The sequence below is a fragment of the Chanos chanos genome, chromosome 3, assembly GCF_902362185.1.
Source record: "Chanos chanos chromosome 3, fChaCha1.1, whole genome shotgun sequence".
Lineage (NCBI taxonomy): Eukaryota > Metazoa > Chordata > Actinopteri > Gonorynchiformes > Chanidae > Chanos > Chanos chanos.
Window position 1 is genome coordinate 9,375,317 of NC_044497.1, and position 18,303 is coordinate 9,393,619.

Below are 18,303 nucleotides of genomic sequence, written 5' to 3' on the forward strand. Positions count from 1 at the left end.
GTGGGTGATACAAGACATTTAATAGACACTATGGTTTATAAAGGTTGGTCTCCAAATCTCGAAATCTTGGAAGAACGAACAGGCCAACCAATGCCGCATTCACAAAACCCACGCCATGAATTTGCAGTTGTCAGTACCTGCTGAGGGGCAGATCTCCACACTGACCTGAGCTGGTCTCGTAAAATGCTTTTATAATCCAACAGAATGATGAAAAGCCAGCCGAAACACAAAGTTGGAGTTATTCTCCAGAAATTCAGCTATTCGTCTTTCCACGTGTGTACAACGTTTTTAAAAGCTTGACATATCCACAACAATAAAATAACAACTATATTTATGACGGCATTCACATATCACATCATTTCAATTCAGATTTAAACCCAGTCTATTCACTGAGAGCATGCTGACAAGAGAGGATGTCATGATGTAGTATGCTATATCATATAACTAGTACATTTCCTAAAGAAATATAACATAGGCCTTATTTAAGAAAGTCTGCTGAGATTCCAACTCTTGTGAATGCTCACTCGCTTCATAACTGACGTGTGTCATAACTGGCATGACAAGTGATGTGTCATGATAAGAACAGTACAGTCTATGGCTTTAAGAGGGCTAATGTGCAATGTCTGGAAAAAAAATACTCTCTGGAGAGTCAAACATTCAGTAGAACAGTTCTTGTAATGGTACACCAAGTTAGCTGCCATAACAAGCTATTTCATGCTAATGACTATGTAACACATCCCAGTAGAACAGATCTAGCCAATCCGAGAGCACTTATTAAATCAGTATCCAGCAACCCCGTAAGAAAAACATTTATCCAAAAAAGCTTTTAACATCTCCAGTTAGCAAGCCATAATGGGTCGTCTGCTGTTATCTTTAGAATTCAAACAATAATATTATTTAATACAGTTCTTGCATCAGACAACGCCAGTATTACAAAAACCACATGTTAACAGCACTGCTGAGATACACAGAGTAACTGTCCATAAAGAACACAGACATCAGTACAGCTCCCCAATCATTATTCCCCTCTCCACTCCCCAGAGCAGGACAGAACGGTGCACGGAGCCAGGGTGGTGTGGAACTAGCCACTCTCACTTGAAGAGCATGCAGTAATTGGTATGAAGTGACCACTCTGAAATGATGAAATTGCTACTCACCAAAATAAAAAATAACATCCCTTGATGTGATTGTGTTGCTATGCAACCAGTGTTTGTTAAAGGCACAATGAGAAGAGAGGGGGGGGGGGGGGGAGTAATTGAATAACCATGCAGTATGCATATATTACCAGGAGACACTTTACCAGTGAGTGAAGATGTTTAATATGCTGTAAGAGTGGAGCTATTCTGAACCCCCTAACCCACACCCCCTTACCCACAGGATCAGCTAAATGCCACGTGCTTGATCAGTTGGCAGCTGAGGAAACATGAGCAGTACATATTTTAATGTGTTCTGTACAGTGCTATAACAAATGGAAGGACCCCACAAAATACTAATGAATATAAATGTAACTGTTAAGTATTATTTGCCTAGAGAACAGCTTGCATTGAATAAAATGTCTGGAATAATATAAACTACATTTAATTGTGTCTTATATCATACTTACATGGATTCTTTGCATGTATGTAACATTTACTTTGCAATACACTGCATAAGATGTCTTTGATGTCTGTTTCTAAGCTGCGGTGTAGAATTTTGCCACACAGGGGAGCCCACTGAGAATTTTATCATTACTAAGTTCTGTCTGCCATCATGTGGCAAGAATGAATTATTGCAAAAACTCTAAAAGTTCAGTTTTTACACATAACTGATAAGAGAAATATATTATCATATTTAGAGGGTTAATGAAAGGGATGATAAACTGAAGTTTAATATAGACTAATCACACAGTATGAACCACCCCTAATAATAACTCCCTGAAGGAATCCAAAGACATACAAAGACATCAAATGTGTAATACAACATGTCACACGTCACATGTGAGTCTCTTAGACAGCCAAGCACGAACACACCTACACACGCCCATGCGCCACTAATTTCACTTAACTCAGGCACGCACAGTTAAAAAGAAATAAACATAAAAAATAAACATATGACCATGTCACATGATACACTTGTAGGTTTTCAGTGTGGGCTGTGGCTCTGATGGGAGACTATATGCTGGGTAAGTGCTAACCGGCAGGCAGGGAGCAGAGTTGAGCTGGATACGGCTACTGGACCGTCCTGGCTCATCTTGTCTCATTAGTGCTGTTTGATTGGCCATGAAGGTGTTTCTGGGCGATCAGAAGATCAAGAACATGCCAACAAGCTCTCTGCTGCCCACAAAGCATACTCTTTCACTGCCTCAGCGAATACCAGAACAGCACATAGCATGTCATTGGCGGGGGTGAAATTTAGCTTACTATATTTGCTTGATAAGAAAATTTGGACATATTGCAGTGGGTGCTGCCGAAAACTTAAAAAAATTAAAAGCACTGAAGCCACCATGCGAACGAATAAAAACGTATATGAATAAATTACAATGATAATTAATTATGTAGGCAGCAAAGGCATAACAAGGTAAGAAGTACACAAATGTAGGACTAAATCCCGCTGCAAGTGTGATACTATAATATATATTGTTCAAGCATTGGAGGTCTACCTGGTATAGGTATGTTATTTTCATTTGAAAGTATAGCATAAATGACGCTTGGTTGATACCGTCTAAATTTATGTTATCCAAGAATATGACCAAAAAAAACCCCTCTCCTGACGGTAGCTCGCATGCGCATATCTAATAACGGGTGTTGAGTAATTATGGCCACTAGGTGGCAATTTAAGCTTACATTACATTGTCATTGTACTTGTTTCCAGCGATCCTTTCCACTGTAAACTCATATATGTGGTAGAACACGTTTTACTTATGGCTTCACCGTGAAAAGTTGTCTTCCTCCTCTTCTTCTTCTTTTTCTTCTTCAAATTCCTATGTACACCTGATAGAGTTCGTTGCCGTTGTTACCGCGTTCACTCTGTATCTCTCCCTCCGTCCTCTCCTACAATCCATCCAATCAGACTATTAGCCATGCACTACTGTCACTGTCCTTAATTTTTGAAAACTTTAGTTTTGCTGCTCATTTCTAAAAAGCTTTACATGAGCTATGAAGGTAGGGCTTGAATTCTACGAAGCTTGAAAAAACTTTTTTACAGCTGCTAAATTTGGCTTTCCAGTGCAACTTAAAGTTTGCTCATAAACTTTGTTTTCAAGTTTTATACTTTTACTCCCTTAGAACACTGTTTTTGTAAGTCTAGCTGTGTTATATTTCAAGAGGAAAACATAAAGCATGTCACCTGCCACTCGTAAGCCCCCAAAATACGAGACATTATTTCAATAATTCACTTGTATAAAGCAACCAGTTTGATGCAACTTGGGAAGAAACTTTAAAAAAAGGAAGGAACGGACAGAACACAAATCCTAGAACTGTCTAATGCTTTTCTGAGGGAGCACTGCCTTAGATTGAGAAGGGACAGCAATATCCAAACAATATATAACAATCATCATTATCACTAGAGTAACGGAAGTAAACGGTTGTTTGCACTAAAATAAGAAACTTAGGGGCACTGTTTTTCCTCAGTTTTTAATATAGCTTCTAATGACAGAATTTGATAAACAAAAATGAAACGTTCACAAACAACCACAGAGAGCGATGGATCTTTTCTTGTTTACTTCATGTGACTAATCATAGAAAACAGTACACTACACTAAAAGTGGGAGCCTCACTTTAGCACCAAAAGTAATGAAATGGTTGTGCACCCCAGCCAAATGCGTCACACATTTGAACAAAAACTTTTTAATTAAACTGGGAGATATTTCCTGTTGAAGACGTAGTTTGCCAAAGATCAGCGTATAATTCAATTCTCAACGTCTAGAGCTGTAGATTCGTCCAAGTTCGACCTCTAACAGTGAAACTCAAACAGGTAGTGTAGTGAAATCACTGTAGCATTAAAAATTCATCACTGCACTCATGAGAGCATTACGAAGTTTATTAATAGCACGTGGGTGATTGAAAAACAACAAATGATTCTAAACACTTCATGATCAAACTGAAGCCGATCCAGTTTTTAAAAGCTCTATTAAATAAAGGGAGATCTTAAACTGCCAATTGGTGTGAAATTCGCAAAAAGTGCAAGAGGACAGTCGCTGCCGTACTAATAGGACTCAGTGCCTTGAAAACATATGCACAGAGGCGTGCATACAGATGGCAGACGGTATAATGGACCAGCGTGCCTTTTATAAAACTGCAAGAAACCCCTCTGATCAGAGCAGAGACAGCGGACTAAGCAGACGGAGAGAACAGCTCGCACCCGGGATTGTTTGTTACCGTTTTAATCCCATTAATTAAAACGTTAACCTGATTGGGTAGAGAGCTCTGTCCCAATAGGCGAATCTTCTTCATATTAATAGCCCGCCTTGAGATAATGATGTAAAAGTCTCCCCCCTCTGTTGCTGATGCTGATCGCTGTCGAGATCTAGGGGAAGGTGAATCGGAACTGGATAAGCGCAGTGTAAGAGCACTTTAGGAGGAGCTTCTGTCTCCACACCTCACTTGACAAGTACGCCAGACATCAAGATCAACCCTACTACAGCGGACGGCAACTTCACACGGCTACCAAGGGGAGTTGAGAAGACGAAGTCTCAATCAAGCTGACTTTCGGGAGACTATGGACAGGAGAATGAACTTGAGTGGCCCAGGAGATATTTTCCACAAAACTCTGAGCGCTGTTTCTAACAAAAACATGGACTCTTTCCGACCGGCTGTGGGTATTGATCTGCCTTCCAGGGACCGCCAATCACCAATCAGCTGTTTCGATCAGGCTGACTCAGACCCTATTCAGCCTGGCGGTTTGGTGGGAGGTCGACCAGGAACGCTTGGTCTGCCGACTGGATCTTTGTGTGTGAAATACGGCGAGAGTGGAAACAGGACTTCGGCGGCGGAGAGCAGTGGTGGGGAACAGAGCCCGGACGATGACAGTGACGGCAGATGCGAGATGATGCTCATGCCAGACGGGAGGACAGCGGTGTCCGGAGGTAAAGCAGAAGGAGGTAAGAAAAACAAAGAACAAAAATTGCTGAGACTGAGCATCAATGCCCGGGAGAGAAGGAGGATGCACGATCTGAATGATGCGCTCGACGAGCTGCGAGCAGTGATCCCCTACGCGCACAGCCCCTCTGTACGGAAACTCTCCAAAATTGCCACTTTGCTGCTAGCCAAAAATTACATTCTTATGCAGGCACAAGCGCTGGAGGAGATGAGGAGGCTAGTCGCCTATCTCAACCAAGGCCAGGCTATCTCTGCTGCTTCTCTGCCCGCGACCACAGCTCTGACACCGGGTTTAGGAGCTTACGAGCAGCCACCAGGGTATCCATTCCCCGCTGGAGTTGCAGCCTCCTCCTGTCCCGACAAATGTGCCCTTTTCAACAATGTCACCTCCAGCCTCTGTAAGCAATGCACTGACAAGCCTTAAATGCCTCACAACCGCGACCGTAATTGACTCTGGTAGAAGCACATGCAAAACTTATAAGACTTGACACAACGGAGACTTCTGAGGGGGGAGACTTAAGTCAGAATATTTATCATCTTAAAATGGAGGTAAATGGAGAAGAATAGAAGAGAAAAAACTTTTTTAACACTTGCAAACAAATTAATTGACAAAAGTCGTTTTGTTCAGATATACTTGATTGTGTATATAAAGTAGCCAATACTTTAAGTGCTGGTGAGAATGAAACTTAAAACCAAACAAAGTCTACGTCTGTGACTGCAAGGGTGGAAAGACGGAAAACATTCATCACTTGCGTTGACATGGACCCTACAGACACACGAATATTTCTGACCTGACAACATGCAACTATCATTTATCTCGAACATTCCCAAACATTTGGAGAGGTGTTTGCTTGATATAAATATGTGTAAGAATTCCTGCTGGTTCGCAATTGTGTGTCGTTAAAGTTTGTTTATTGATGGCACTTTTTCTCAGTTTCGCGATGAAACCTCATAAATGTTTCTCAGCGGGAGAAGTAAACACAACAAAATTAAGGATTTTAAATATACTGTTTAACAGATTATCGTATTTGACCAAATAGTTTACAGATTTTTTTCTTTGGTTATATATTGTATTCTAATTTCAACTGAACTTCCGTACTTATTGGTATTTGGACATTTGGAAATCCATTTGTCTGCATGACAGAAGTAATTTACCGAAACCTCGTTTCTGTACATGTTGCGACATGTACACACACTCACACACACACCACACACACACACAGACACACTCACACACACACACACAGAGAGAGAGAGAGAGAGAGAGAGAGAGTGGGTTAGACACGGATCAAGCTTGTTGTCAGGTCAAGATGGGGACCATTGTAGATAAATTCATTTCAGTAAGACGAAGGGTCATTTGTATGTGTTGATGTGATGGAAAGCTTTATTAAAATATTTTGAGCAAACTAATACTTTTGACTGTTTGTTTTTGTATTGCACAATAGTTGCAGCGATTTGTTTCAGAGCAGCGAGGAATGAATGACCGCATGAAAAGTCACTAAAGAGATTCTCTCTTACATCGTTAACAAGCTGTAATCTCCGTCGTTGACAAGTATATTATCCCTTACACGACATACAAAGCATATTTTTTCGTCTTGCTGCTCATCATCGATGCATGATGCTCTGTAGTAATATTGGACTTTAAAACACTTTCCTGAAACTCGCCGAATTTCTAAAATAATGTAAAGTCATAATGGGCGTTTAATTTTCTGCTCCATCAAAACTGCTGACTTTGAGGGCTGCATGAATGTGAAGTAACATAAAGCTTTGGGAAAGAAGGCCAGACGTGTGAGCAACAATGCCCCACGGCTAAAACAAAATGTCTGTTAGTATTATAAGGCAGAGCTTGGGCGCTCCTAATTATGATTATTAAAACAATTTCCATGACGATGTCTAATAATATGTTAATTTGAAAACAACTGTGTATGAAAACTGTCGACTGTAATACCTACATTCGTTTAATGAAACACATCGTTAAGGCAATTAAACCTCCTGGATGTGATTAAGGAACATAATTACGACACTGTTCATTGCCGTAATTGGGCGTCTTTAATCACGGGGCCTAGTGATCAGCAACACTGCCATTAGTTTGCATTGTTCTGTCTCTGCTGTCCATCACTATGATTACGAATTAGATAAGGCCAAGGGGCATCCCTCTCAAACGGTGGGGGCATGAACGTGCGCAGTAGCCAAGTCGATGAGTTTTAAACTTAAGACGACAAAAAGACCAGTCTATGGTGAAAATTCTGGAGTCGAATAGAGAAGCAATTAGTATTATTTATATCTCTTATATGAATCATTACATTTCTCGTAGTACACTATTTTAATGACACACAGACGTATGGATCATAACATACTGGTTCTATGATAATGATTCTAAAGTAATTTCTGAAAGGTGGATTGTGATTATGTTTTTGTAAAGCAAACAAAATGAAGATACTGAGATATTAATTTAAAATCCGATTTTTTCTAAAACTTAACATTTACTACAAAGTTTAATCTGTAATACAGGATCGCCCAATAGCTACCCCCCCCCCAAAAAAAATCAATAAGAAAACATGCCAGTGTTTCATTGTTCTTTTGTATTTTATACTAAGACTTATTAAGAAGCTACTGAGAAAAGAATGAGTAATAATAATAATAATAATAATAAAGACATCGCAGTACAATAATAAAACTACTGCTAACATAGCGATAACCAAGAGGTTTGCGGAGTTCAAGCTGGAAACAATGTCAAATCCATGCTAATATTAAATCGTGGTCGAAATGCCAGATGACGAAAATAGCACATAGTGCTTTCGTTATAAATGTTAAAGAACATATAAAGGCAAGATTTATGTTTGTGAGATCACAAATTAACTTTATCAATATAATCACTTGTTTTCGCCCTGTAATGTTATTCATCAGACAGATTATATTATATTTAATCAAATCTTTTCTTTGAAAATAATATGACATGCTAACAACTCTTTGCTTTAAAACACCTTTTAAGAATTCATGGTATAGTAAAAGAAAAAGGACGAAATGAGAGTTAGACTATTCAACTCTTCTGGGAATGACGTCTGATTTCTGATGGGGAGGGGGGCAACGGTGCGTGCTTTGAAGCTGAACGAAACTAACTTACTGCCAACAGCTTGATTTTATGTTATCACGAACATCATTAACATGAATTTGACATTCACTAAAACATTCATGCCTCACTTAATTTCATTGACAAAAATATTCAAGCTCTAACTATACAAAATGGCCTGGATTTTGGTGTATCTGTGACAACAGCAAAACTGCTACTAATAGGTTAAGCCACAATACGAAAACAACGTGTCTCGTTTAAGGGAGAGCACTTCAGTACCAGGGACAGCGCCATTTCCACATGACATGTTTTCTCCACGGACATGCCGCAGCTGGACGCCTTAATAAAGTATCGCTAATCTGAAAAAAAGTAAGGGCAAATTATTTATGGTTCATTACTGATAGCCGATTTTTCATTACTCTAGTAGATATTATTGGTATTAATCGAAGAGCCGACCTCAAGCGCAAAAAATGCTAAACTTCCCAATGAACATCAAATAACTGGACTGGGCTTTCCTCGTAACTGATTGTATTACAATAAACGCATTCATGCTCTGTTTTGTAAAGGATAAAAAACACTAAACAGTCTGCAGAACAGGAAAGTGTATGTTTTTCAGCTCGTGCTAAATTACATGCGTGACACATAAAAAAATAATCCACTTATAGTGAATTAATCTGATGTAATTTTTTACATATTTGTCATTTACCCTAATCATAGTTGCACAGTGGGATAGTGATTCATTTCATAATTAAAGATATATTATGGATCACAGAACAGTAAAAAAGAGCAAAAAAAAGAACAGCATTTTGAAAATGCTTCTTTAACAAACTGACAACCATGAATACACAGTTAATTTAACTCATTAATGTAAGGTCATTGGAACAGCAGGACTTTAGACTAAAACACAATAAAACTACAAATCAAAGAAACACTGACTGGTCAAATGTTGTTTAGGGGTAGTAAAAAAGTACTCAAACACCACGAGGAAGTTGAACTGAATGACTTGATTCTGATGTATAAAAAAAATAAAAATAAAATTAAAAAAGCGAAAGTTTTTTAAATCATGAATGTAGATGTAAAAAAAGCAAAAAAAACCCATGCCATAAACCAGGATGAGATTTTTAAAGAAGCTTATCGGATAGAGCTTTACTTTCTCTAATGTGTCCGGTTGGCGAATTAGCCATTTAGACAAGAGTAATATTACACTGTCCTCCCTAATCCATGCACACATCACAGATGCGAATCCAAGCCAATGAGTCGTTAATCAAGGGCAACAGTAATCAGCCATCATCGAGATTCTGCTATATAAATATTGTCAGCAATTACTGTTTAGAGTCAACTACTTTCAAGACCCTGTTCAGAGCATTTTATCCGCTCCTGTTCTATTTTTTTCAATGGCAGCCCCTATCCAACAGGAAGTTTTGGCATGTCTTGACAGGTACAATTAATATGATGAGAAAAACATCATACAGGCATTAATTATACATTACACAGGAATGCATTATTCAATACAATGATTAACCCAAACCAAAGGGTCTCATTCTCTTGAGAATGACAACAGGACGAGATCACAATGTAGCCTCTTCCTGAAAGAAAAATTAAACAAGACAGTGGTCCTTACTATCTAAACTTATCATTTTTTTTCCCCTACATTTCAGAGTCACACATGCTGTGGTGATGTGTCATCAGGTTGTTGTGTTTTCTTCTTCTTTTTTTTTTTATCAGACAGTTAAAATGTGTGTGGTGATTCTTTGCAGTCTCTGGGTTCTGTGTCAGTAATCTATGGCTGTGAATGTCTCTGTAAGATAACCCACAGAATGGACTGCCAGACTATACGCTTTCACCCTAAGCTCCAGTCCAAAGCAGATGGAATACTAACAGTAGGGCAAATCAGCAGCACTGTTTTTATTCATGAACCTAATAAAGCTCCACCTGTCTTCGAATACGTTTGTGGTGTAGCCTCAGAGGTCATGCATAAAAGTGAAAGATAAAAAGGCGACTTTTCATAAACCATAAAATATCCAATTTGCCATATCAAGAGTCACCACTGTGTCTATTCATAATACAGATATGATGTATGCTTAAAATGATAAACAAGAAAATTGAGAATATACATTAGAGCCGTGAATTGAACTGTCCCCCTCATATCAGTATCAGCCAAAAAAAAAAAAAGAAAGAAAAAAAGAAAAAAAAGAAAAAAAAACAACAAGGAATCAAATCACCATCCTCCCTTTTTCAGATAGCATAACTAGGCAGAGAGGAAATATACCATACTTGCTCTGTGCTCTCAAGTGTCACACGCTGTAATTCACATGTGTTCATTGCACTGGGTGAGTCTTGTATAATGTAGGTATACATGGAAATAGGGGTTAAATATAGATATCAGCTGAAAGCAAACAGGCCAGAGCAAAGACTGAAGCTGAGAAGCTTATCACTGGTAATCACATCCCATAATATAAATGACATGGCTTTATAAAATTATACATCAGTACAGTGAAATGCATAAACATATGTATATATGTATATATGTGTGTGTGTGTGTGTGTATGTGTGTTTATATATTTTACAATGTATATTTGATTATATATATATAGCAAGATACAATGTAATACTTTGTGATGATATGTATATTTTAATGTTAAAAATGTGTAATTTATGGCCATACATAAATTACACAGTTATTCTACAGACTATCATACTGATAAAGATGTTATATGGATAATATCATGCTTTGTTGTTGTTCTCTTTCAGTGTAAATGTTTCTATATCTCTAACTCAATAACTATAGGCTTAAATTCCACTTTAAAAGTAATTTTCTTTCTAAAGGCTTTCATTCATCTACAAGCAGCTCTACCGAGAAAATATATTGAAAATGACTAATCTTGAACACTTGCCACTTTTGTTTGTTTTTTTACATGTTTGTTTACAGCAGTTTGTAGCAGATTAATGGGTAGGAAAGTGATTGAAAGTCCTTGAGGTCAAGGTCTAATTCCTCTTCAAGTGTTTATGATCTTCCAGACAACGTACAATTATTAAACTACATTTTCTGACATTGTCCTTGGTCTGGATGAACGAGGTTAATCGACATTAAGCTCCTAATCTGTCTCAAATACTGGCCCTTTCTTTTTTTTGTGCCAATCAGATATACTTTTATTCTTATGAGATCATAATCCTTCTCAGACAAGAGGTCTCATTCGTAGCACTGTTAGATTAAGGTTAGCGGTGGGCTGCTTGGTGTGTGATGTCAAACAGAAAAAAGACTGAGGCCCTGATCAGTGTTTGAGCTAGAGGAGAAATCCAGGGATTATCCAGGCCTTTGGATACTGACTGAAGAAACAGAAAGGAAGTGAAAGATCAGATTCAGAATGGAGGAGATGGCGTTTCTGTTACTGTGGCCCTGACATTTCACTGGCTGAGGGCCTTGTTAGCCAAACAATGAACCCAGTTTATTTTGTTCATTATACTTTCTATAACACAGATTAACGAAAAATACTAAAGATTTTCCAATACCTTCATCGGGAAAATTCTAATTCCCTGTGACTACAGGCTGACTTCTGAACAACACCGATACGATTACTGTCTTTTTTTTTTTTTCTTTTTCTTTTTTCTTTTTTTTTGCAAGCAAACATTTTATGCAGGATGTAAATAAACCGCGTGCCCGGCGTAAGCTGGGCATGTGCTGCGCGTGCAGTGCGCATGCGCGGGAGGCAGGACTGGAGGAGAGCTGAGGGGAGCTCATTAGCATTCAGGTACTGACCCAAAGAGGTCATAATAAAGCCCAGCCCGCCTCGCCTCAGCCAGGGCCGGATTCACCTCCAGCCTTTGATATTCATTAACAGTGGCTGCAGAGAGAGAACGAGAAGAGGGGGAAGGGGAGGGTAGGGGGGGTGGGGTTTGAAGAGGGAGGTGGGGGAGGGGGGGGGAGACAAATGACACAGAGATGACACAATTACCACAGGACTGGAGTGGGAGCGCTGAGGAGACGGAGCGGCGTGGAACTTTTCCGGCGAGGAGCGAGGCCAGACGTGCAGGACGGGGGCAGGCTCGTGGGACTGGCCATACGAGCTGTATGCCGCACATATGGTGAGGGAGCACGACCCCCACTGACCCCGCTCTTCACACCACCCGGGCCTCGGCTCATGCATCTCCATCTTTTTATGGCCTCACGCTGGTTATGTAAGAGGGCTTGTTTACTTTTGAAACATCGTGTCGTCTTATGCCTCCGCGATGAATACTGTCTGACATTTGATACAGCGTTAAACAGAGGCTTGGATGGGTTATTGCTATTATTATTATTATCATTATTGTTGTTATTATCATTTAGTGATAATAATATAGTAATGTATGTAAACGATTATAAATACAATTAAAAATAAAGAGTGAACTGACCATCTTGTCCCTCAGCTTTATTACATAAACAAGGAGACAAAGCTTTTGGCTTCTCAGAGGAATATCATCTGAGAGAGGAACACATGCCTGCAGGGTGTAAAAGCACATTTTATATTCCTAAAAGCCAGGGGTCTATTTTAGAGTAACACAACTGGATGCTGGACCTCTCATCAGCTCATTATCAGACATGTGACTAAAAATCTCTTGCATGTGTTACCAAAGGAAACTCCTTAATGGAATTTAATATGTGTTCTCATATCGGCGCTGTGAGGACACACATCCATGTACACACACACACACACACACACACGCACACACACTTACACCCATAACCACAGCCCAGTGTCCTTGGCTTCCCTGTGGCCTTCACCTTGCACTCCCGGCACAGTGAATTTTATGGCTAATTTCCGGCAATTTATCCTGGCAGTTTCAGTGGAAATTCCCGCGGGAATAATGTGCTTAATTTGCATAAATCATTCTGATAGAATGCATATCAGCATGTAGCCCCCCTGTCTAGCAGCGTAACGTTTACGTTGTAATCAAAACTGACTTTTTTCCACAAGCAGATACAAGAGGGAAGCTAAAAGAGAGCCAGTCTCTTTTTCCTCTTTATACTGGAGTAGGAGACGTAGTGTACACCCACACACACACACACACACGCACACACACACACACTAAACAGCAATCATCAAGATGACATTAAATATGTTAGCGAGCTCTGGAGGAGAGTGTCCCACAGAGACAGACACAAGAGAGAGAAATCACTGCTACACACTCTGTTTTTTTTCTCTTTGTGTGTGTGTGTGTGTGTGTGTGCATGTTTTTGTGAGCAGCTGTGTGATTGTGTGTGTATCAAGATATTCAGTGTGAAAAGTGTGTGTGTTTGTATGTGTGTGTGTGTGTGTGTGTGTGTGTGTGTGTGTGTGTAGCTGAAGGCCTGCTCTGGTCAGATTCTTTCCTTAAGCTTGCATTTGTCTGAAGAGATGAGGCAGTGGTCAGTGTGCCGTGTCCCGCCTTATGATCCAATGTGACGGCCAGTAAGTCTATGCATATTCTTCTGGACTGCCTTCGTTACTCTAATCAGCCGGAGTCAGATCGCTTTTGTTGGCGTTGGTGAGAAAGGAGAGAGAACCTTTAGCAGGATGCGACGCTGGGCCACTCATAGCCACGAGGCACCTGATCTGACAAATCTCAATTGGCAGAAACTCAGTATTGTGTATAAAATAAAAACGGAGAAAGCTTGTTCTTAGTGATGCCGCTGAGGTAAGGAAAAAACAAACAAACAACGAAAACAAAGCAATGGGAATGCAGTGAAATACATGAAACCTGGAGGGTGACACTCTAAAAACCTCAGATTGCTGGACCGGGTAGAGGGAGGAGATGGGGGCAAGCAGGCATGACAGACATGAACGCTGGTGTGATGGCACAGCGAATGCAGACTTCTCATTGGCTGTTGTGAGTGCCCGTCTACATCTTATGCTGTATCAGGGATGACAATTGGACAGTTGTTTGCTAGGTGGATGTTAATCACAATAATCCAGGGCAGGGAAATTGGGGCTTTGGAGCAGAGCGTTAAATGACAGTTCTGCCGCTTCCTCGTCCTCCACAGAACAGCTTTTGTTCTGGGGGATGGGGTTCTTGGCTTAATGCTGGTTTTCTGAGCAATCCAGATGATAATTACTCAATGACGGCAGTCACTTTAGGTTCAGCTAAAGTGGATTAATTTGAACTGATCGCATTACTGCCCTCTTAAATGCAGGCTTTTCTTAATAAGAGTGAAATTGTGTGTTTCGTGTGTGAAGAGATGGTGAGATTGCCTTTCCATATGTGTGTCTATGTATGTAAGTATGTATGTGTGTGTGTGTCTGTGTGCGTGTGTGTGAGTATTTCTATAAGTATGTACACTGGACATGTACATGTGTATGTATAGAAATATGTGAGTATATGTACCTCCATGTAAGTGCAGATGCTCTATATGTGCAAATTTCTGTGAACATGTGTGCATGCGTGTGTGTACATGTGCGTATGTGTGTGTGCGTGTGTGTGTGTGTGCGTGTGTGTACATGTGTGTATGTGTGTGTGTGAGCGTGTGTGTGTGTGTGTGTGTGTGTGTGTATGCTTGAATCTGGATGATGAGCGAGGTAACAGGGGAGGTCTTCCACTAAGCACCAGGAGATGGAGGGAATGACCCAGTGCAGAGGAGCAGCATCTGTTTCTGTGCGTGTGCCGAGCAAACAAGGCAATTTAGAGCACGTCAAGGGACCAGCAAATAAACACAGACCCTCTTCCCTCCCTACTGCTGAATATTTATTTATTTATTTATTTTTAACAAATACCCAACATCTGAACACTCCAGACCTACAGCTGTTGACAGCCTTGATCAATGTAGAACAAACGATTCAAACAACACAGATAATACTACACAAACACAACACACAGAACTGTTTGTGAAATTTAAATGGTTGACATTTCAAATGAATACCACCCACAGATGAATTAAACTGTAGCAACGCCGAATACAATGGATGACGATTTAAGGGGTCTTTTTAGCAGGTGCGCGGCATGCAGTCCAAGTAGCATTCGATACAGTAGATGAATATGATAACCAACTAATCTCTCTTGTTGGCTTGTCTGTGGGGGAGGTAAAGTAGGCTGCTACAGTAAGTGGACTGGCACGGGAGAGAGGGAGCAAGGAGTCTGAGGGGAGTGCGGAGGAGGGTTGGAGTGATTTATCATCAGATTGGGAGAGGACTGAGGATCTGCCAGAGCTCCTGCTGTACGGCAGGCCTGCTCTCCACACGGCCCAGTGCCTTTGTCTGTAACAACCCAACAGCACCCACACCCACAGGCCTGCCCGGTGGGGCCACATACCGCAAAAAACCAACAGAACACAAAAAAAACCCACGTTTCCTACCACTGAGCAACACTGATCCAATTCCTCCTGACAAAAAAAAAACAACCCACCCACCACGGGCCAATCTGATACCAACATACACTCTTCTCCCCACATCGTCCGACGGACCTCTATAAGAAACTGCATTTCACATACTGAAACCCATTTCTCTGTGACAATAATTACTTCAGCCCTTCCTATTGATCAGTCTCTTCAATCAGATCAGTGTAAAGATAATGTTGGTGCATTGGACCTGTGAGAGCAGTGTCTGTACTGTGGCTTAGAGCAGTTGCCTGGTGCTCTGAGTGGAATAAATGTGCTGTAATGAGACCTCGAGCATGGCTCGCCACCACCACGTTGACGTGCAGTCAAACTGACAGCCAATCAGAAGAACCGTCAGTTTGCTCAGAACGTGCAGAACATGCCTCTCCAGCACCCAGTCAGGCCAGGTCCTCGGTTTCCTTAACAACCACAGAACCACTGTTAGACAGAATCTTCCATGAGAGTTCAGGTTGGCAGCAGGGGTAGGGACTGCAGCCTAGTACCCCAGTGGATCAGGGAATGAATCTTATTCATTTCTTCATTCAGCTCCCGGTTGGACAGTCCTATGGAGTTCACTAGCTGGCATTAACGTTCACATAATGGCTGACGTCTCGATTAATTTCTGTTGGGTGGGGGGGTGGGGGTGGCGGTTTATGAGAATATGCGAGACAGCTCTCAGAGAACTGCCAAATCTTAGCAACAAAACGCTCTGATTATGACTGTTCAGTTTTTGATGTTTGGTCTCTTGTGTTTACGGCTCAGATCGGGGTTAAGGGAGCCGCAGAGCGGAGCACAAAGACACAGGGCCCTCTCATGTTACACTTCATTCTCCGCAGGGGCCGAAATGTCATTAAAATAAAGCACTGAGAGAAATAGGGGGAAAAATGAAAATTAATACCAGTTATTAGACTGATTGGATTTGAGGACAGCTAATTAAAAGATGTTAGGACAGTGGCCCAGCCAAGGATCAGTACATGCTAATGAGGACCAATGGGCTTCAGCAATGTAATTTTCCCCTTAATGAGGATGGCTTGAGTGTAAAGTTTGGTGGAGGGAAAGCTGGGCTGGGGTGGGGAGCAATCACAGGCCTACTGTAATCTTTCTCATTATTGCCATTAAGAACCATGTTTTACAACCTCAGCAAAAACGGGGGCCACTAGGAAGATGGGCAGAATTCAATTATCCTAAAGGGTTTTTTGCACAATAAAAACATTTTATTATTAGTCAATTAACAGGAATGGTTAATGTTTGAAGGTCACCCACCCTTGTCTTGTCTTACGAGCAGCCCTTTGTAAAGTAACTGGGGTTGTATATTTTAATGAGGGAGTCGGAGCAGCTCACTGTACAGACAGGTGATTTTAACCAGTGATTTTTTTTTTTCCCTGGGTATGATGTCACAAATCAGGGCTTTCCTGAAAGGTTTTGTGGCTCCTGGGAGTCTGACTGGGTTTTACGAGAGAATCGCTGTCGAATAAAGTTCGATGTCACCTCATTCAGCTAAACTCAGACCTGGGGCTTTCTGTCCAGACGGTTTGACTGACACCAGCCTACTGAACGACTGTCTGGACTTTTATATCATAAGCTTAATGCCTAAGAGTCATAAACAGCAGTGCAATCTGAGACATTAGGGAAACATTAATTAATCGGCACACAGGAAGAAAGCCTATATTTGTCTCATAATATGTAAAAAAAAAAAAAAAAAAAACACTCAGCAGAGAAGTTTTAAAATTCATGCAGTAAACATCCACTGAAATGAGAATTTCCTGAAGAAAGGCAAATTGTTAACAATGACTACGAATGCAAAAAGCTCAGAGCTAAGGAGTAAACCAAAATTAGAGGCATCATCATTTATTCATTGGGTGATAGTTATTAGCAAATTAGTCTCCCTGACAGATACACCTCATTCATTTACAAAGGGATGTTTATCATTATAATTAGACTCTAATAATTCATCATCAGTAATGAGCTGGCTAAGATATACAGCATGTTAACAACTCAACATCAATGCTCTTTAATGGCTTATTTATTATACCTCAGTCTTTTGTCACATTTTTCAATATACCATACTTGAACAATGTGTTTGTATGTTTGTACCCCATGTTTTACCTCTGTCACAGTGCTGTAGCCTGTGATTACTTATACCACATCATATACTTAATAGAGCAGATGAATATTTACATGTTGTTGTGATCCTGAACGATAACCAAAGAAGTCAGTGGGCCGTTAAACATTCCCTGCTTGCTCTATTCCAAAAGAGGGCCTTTCAGACGGTTTTCCTGAAGTGAAATGTCATCTGTTACATACAGTATGTTTACGGGACGTGTCTTTTTAATCTTTGCCATATGATGACAGCCTTATTATTTGCGCCTGTGTGGACTTTAAACCTTGCCCTAAGAATGTCACAAATCACGCTACACTCTAGTGCACTGACAGCAAATGTTACAGCACAAACACTTCACCAACTTGTCAGGCCTGGTGTCAGGTAATGCTTGTCTAGGAAAAACTGAAAAGAAACGTCAAAAGAAGAGGAGGATGAACCATAGATCTAGACAATGCTTTTTCTTTTTTTTTTTTTTATGGAGATTCTTAATTCAGGATTATTTTTGCCCCAATGTGCCCAATCCTAATCTCAGAAACTGGAGCACAACGATGAAACTAAGTATTTACTTATTTGCTTTTTTGATGTGTTACATTTCTTATGACCTCTACTAGCAAATACAATAAATCTGCATTTTGGCCCCTGATTTTTAATCTGAAAAAAGGCACCACCAACATATTTCACCCGGCTTGTCAAACACTCCCACGCCCCTTTTACAAACTGTTCAAGGCTCTTT

The 18,303-nt window shown here is 40.4% G+C and overlaps 1 protein-coding gene across 1 annotated transcript; it reads left to right on the plus strand.

Moving 5' to 3' along the window:
* The first annotated feature begins 4,695 nt into the window (after positions 1-4,695).
* On the plus strand, positions 4,696-5,499 carry bhlhe22 (basic helix-loop-helix family, member e22). The gene has a single exon (XM_030770003.1). It carries the CDS (start codon positions 4,696-4,698, stop codon positions 5,497-5,499), a length of 804 nt encoding a protein of 267 aa, XP_030625863.1.
* The last annotated feature ends 12,804 nt before the right edge of the window (positions 5,500-18,303 follow it).